The sequence below is a fragment of the Cervus elaphus genome, chromosome 19 (genome assembly GCF_910594005.1).
Source record: "Cervus elaphus chromosome 19, mCerEla1.1, whole genome shotgun sequence".
NCBI classification, from domain to species: Eukaryota; Metazoa; Chordata; class Mammalia; order Artiodactyla; family Cervidae; genus Cervus; species Cervus elaphus.
The window spans coordinates 45,622,520-45,624,545 of NC_057833.1; the positions used below are offsets into that span (position 1 = coordinate 45,622,520).

At 44.0% G+C, this 2,026-nt stretch overlaps 1 protein-coding gene across 1 annotated transcript; it reads left to right on the forward strand.

Annotated features, from left to right (window-relative positions):
* Positions 1-772: 772 nt before the first annotated feature.
* Positions 773-1,127, forward strand: LOC122675440 (ATP synthase membrane subunit K, mitochondrial-like). The gene has a single exon (XM_043874218.1). It carries the CDS (start codon positions 857-859, stop codon positions 1,031-1,033), a length of 177 nt encoding a protein of 58 aa, XP_043730153.1. The 5' UTR covers positions 773-856; the 3' UTR covers positions 1,034-1,127.
* The last annotated feature ends 899 nt before the right edge of the window (positions 1,128-2,026 follow it).

The following is a 2,026-nucleotide window of genomic DNA, read 5'->3' on the forward strand; positions in this document are numbered from 1 at the left end:
TGACCACTGGAAAAACCATAGCCTTGACTAGACGGACATTTGTTGGCAAAGTAATGTCTCTGCTTTTTAATATGCTATCTAGGTTGGTCATAACTTTCTTTCCAAGGAGTAAGCGCCTTTTAATTCCATGGCTGCAATCACCATCTGCAGTGATTTTGGAGCCCCCAAAATAAAGTCAGCCACTGTTTCCACTGTTTCCCCATCTATTTGCCATGAAGTGATGGGACCAGATGCCATGAACTTAGTTTTCTGAATGTTAAGCTTTAAGCCAACTTTTTCACTCTCCTCTTTCACTTTTATCAAGAGGCTTTTTAGTTCCTCTTCACTTTCTGCCATAAGGGTGGTGTCATCTGCATATCTGAGGTTATTGATATTTCTCCTGGCAATCTTGATTCCAACTTGTGCTTCATCCAGCCCAGCATTTTGCATGATGAACTCTGCATATAAGCTAAATGAGCAGGGTGACAATATACAGCCTTGACGTACTCTTTTTCCTATTTGGAACCAGTCTGTTGTTCCATATCCAGTTCTAACTGTTGCTTCCTGATCTTCATATAGGTTTCTCAAGAGGCAGGTCAGGTGGTCTGGTATTCCCATCTCTTTCAGAATTTTCCACAGTTTATTGTGATCCACACAGTCAAAGGCGTTGACATAGTCAATAAAGCAGAAATAGATGTTTTTCTGGAACTCTCTTGCTTTTTTGATGATCCAGCGGATGTTGGCAATTTGATCTCTGGTTCCTCTGCCTTTTCTAAAACCAACTTGAGAGGTGGAGTCTTCCGGCGGGATCGAGGGGCAGCAGCGTATGGTGAAGGACACAAGCCGTGGAGTTTGAACCCCTTGAAAGATTGAAATCATGGCAGGTCCAGAAGCTGATGCCCAGTTCCATTTCACTGGTATCAAAAAATATTTCAATTATTACACCCTCACAGGGAGAATGAATTGTGTGCTGGCCACAAACAGAAGTGTTGCTTTGATAGTCTTATACTTCAAGTTAAGGTCTAAAAAAACTCCAGCTGTGAAAGCAACATAAACAGATTCTGAACTGTACATTATCTGTTAAGTTCCCATGCCTGAAGAAGCTAATGTCAACTCATCATGTGATACTCAATTTGTACAAAATTACGAACCTGGAAAAAAAAAGTAAAACCAACGTGAACATCTGGAAGTTCACAGTTCACGTATTGCTGAAGCCTGGCTTGGAGAATTTTGAGCATTACTTTACTAGCATGTGAGATGAGTGCAGTTGTGAGGTAGTTTGAGCATTCTTTAGGATTGCCTTTCTTTGGGATTGGAATGAAAACTGACATTTTCCAGTCCTGTGGCCACTGCTGAGTTTTCCAAATTTGCTGGCATATTGAGTGCAGCACTTTCACAGCATCATCTTTCAGGATTTGAAATAGCTCAACTGGAATTTCATCACCTCCACTAGCTTTGTTCGTAGTGATGCTTTCTAAGGCCCACTTGACTTCACATTCCAGGATGTCTGGCTCTAGGTGAGTGACTATTTTAAAAGATAAAAATAAAATTCTATTTTTTAATGTTTCATTTTATCACATTGAAACCTATCTCCGTGGGCCCTCTACCAATGGTTCTCTCTCCTGCTTCAGGCCCCATCATGCCCACTCTCACCCATGGGCCAACCCCTTGGAAGTTTGGGGCCCATGAGCAGGCTCACCCCTTTCCAGAGCCCCCTCCTCTCCTGCCCCTTTGGACACATCACACAGTCCCTTCCTTCCACCATCCTGGTTGCTCAGCTTGGAGCCCCAGAATTCACTCACCAAACTGAGTGTTCAGTGAAAAGCAGGCCTGGCCAGGGGCCCGCATACAGAAATGTATTTGTCTGAAAGGAACTCAGACACGTGAACAGTCACAGTCAAGCATAAGGCCTGTGTGAGGTGGGGCCACATAAGGGAGCTGCCCAGCCTGCCTGAGATGCAAGAGGAAGGCTTCTCCTAGGAGAAGACTCTTGGTCTAAGCCTGGTAGGGTGGGCAGGCCTTTGGGCACTCTGAGAAGAACAAATGG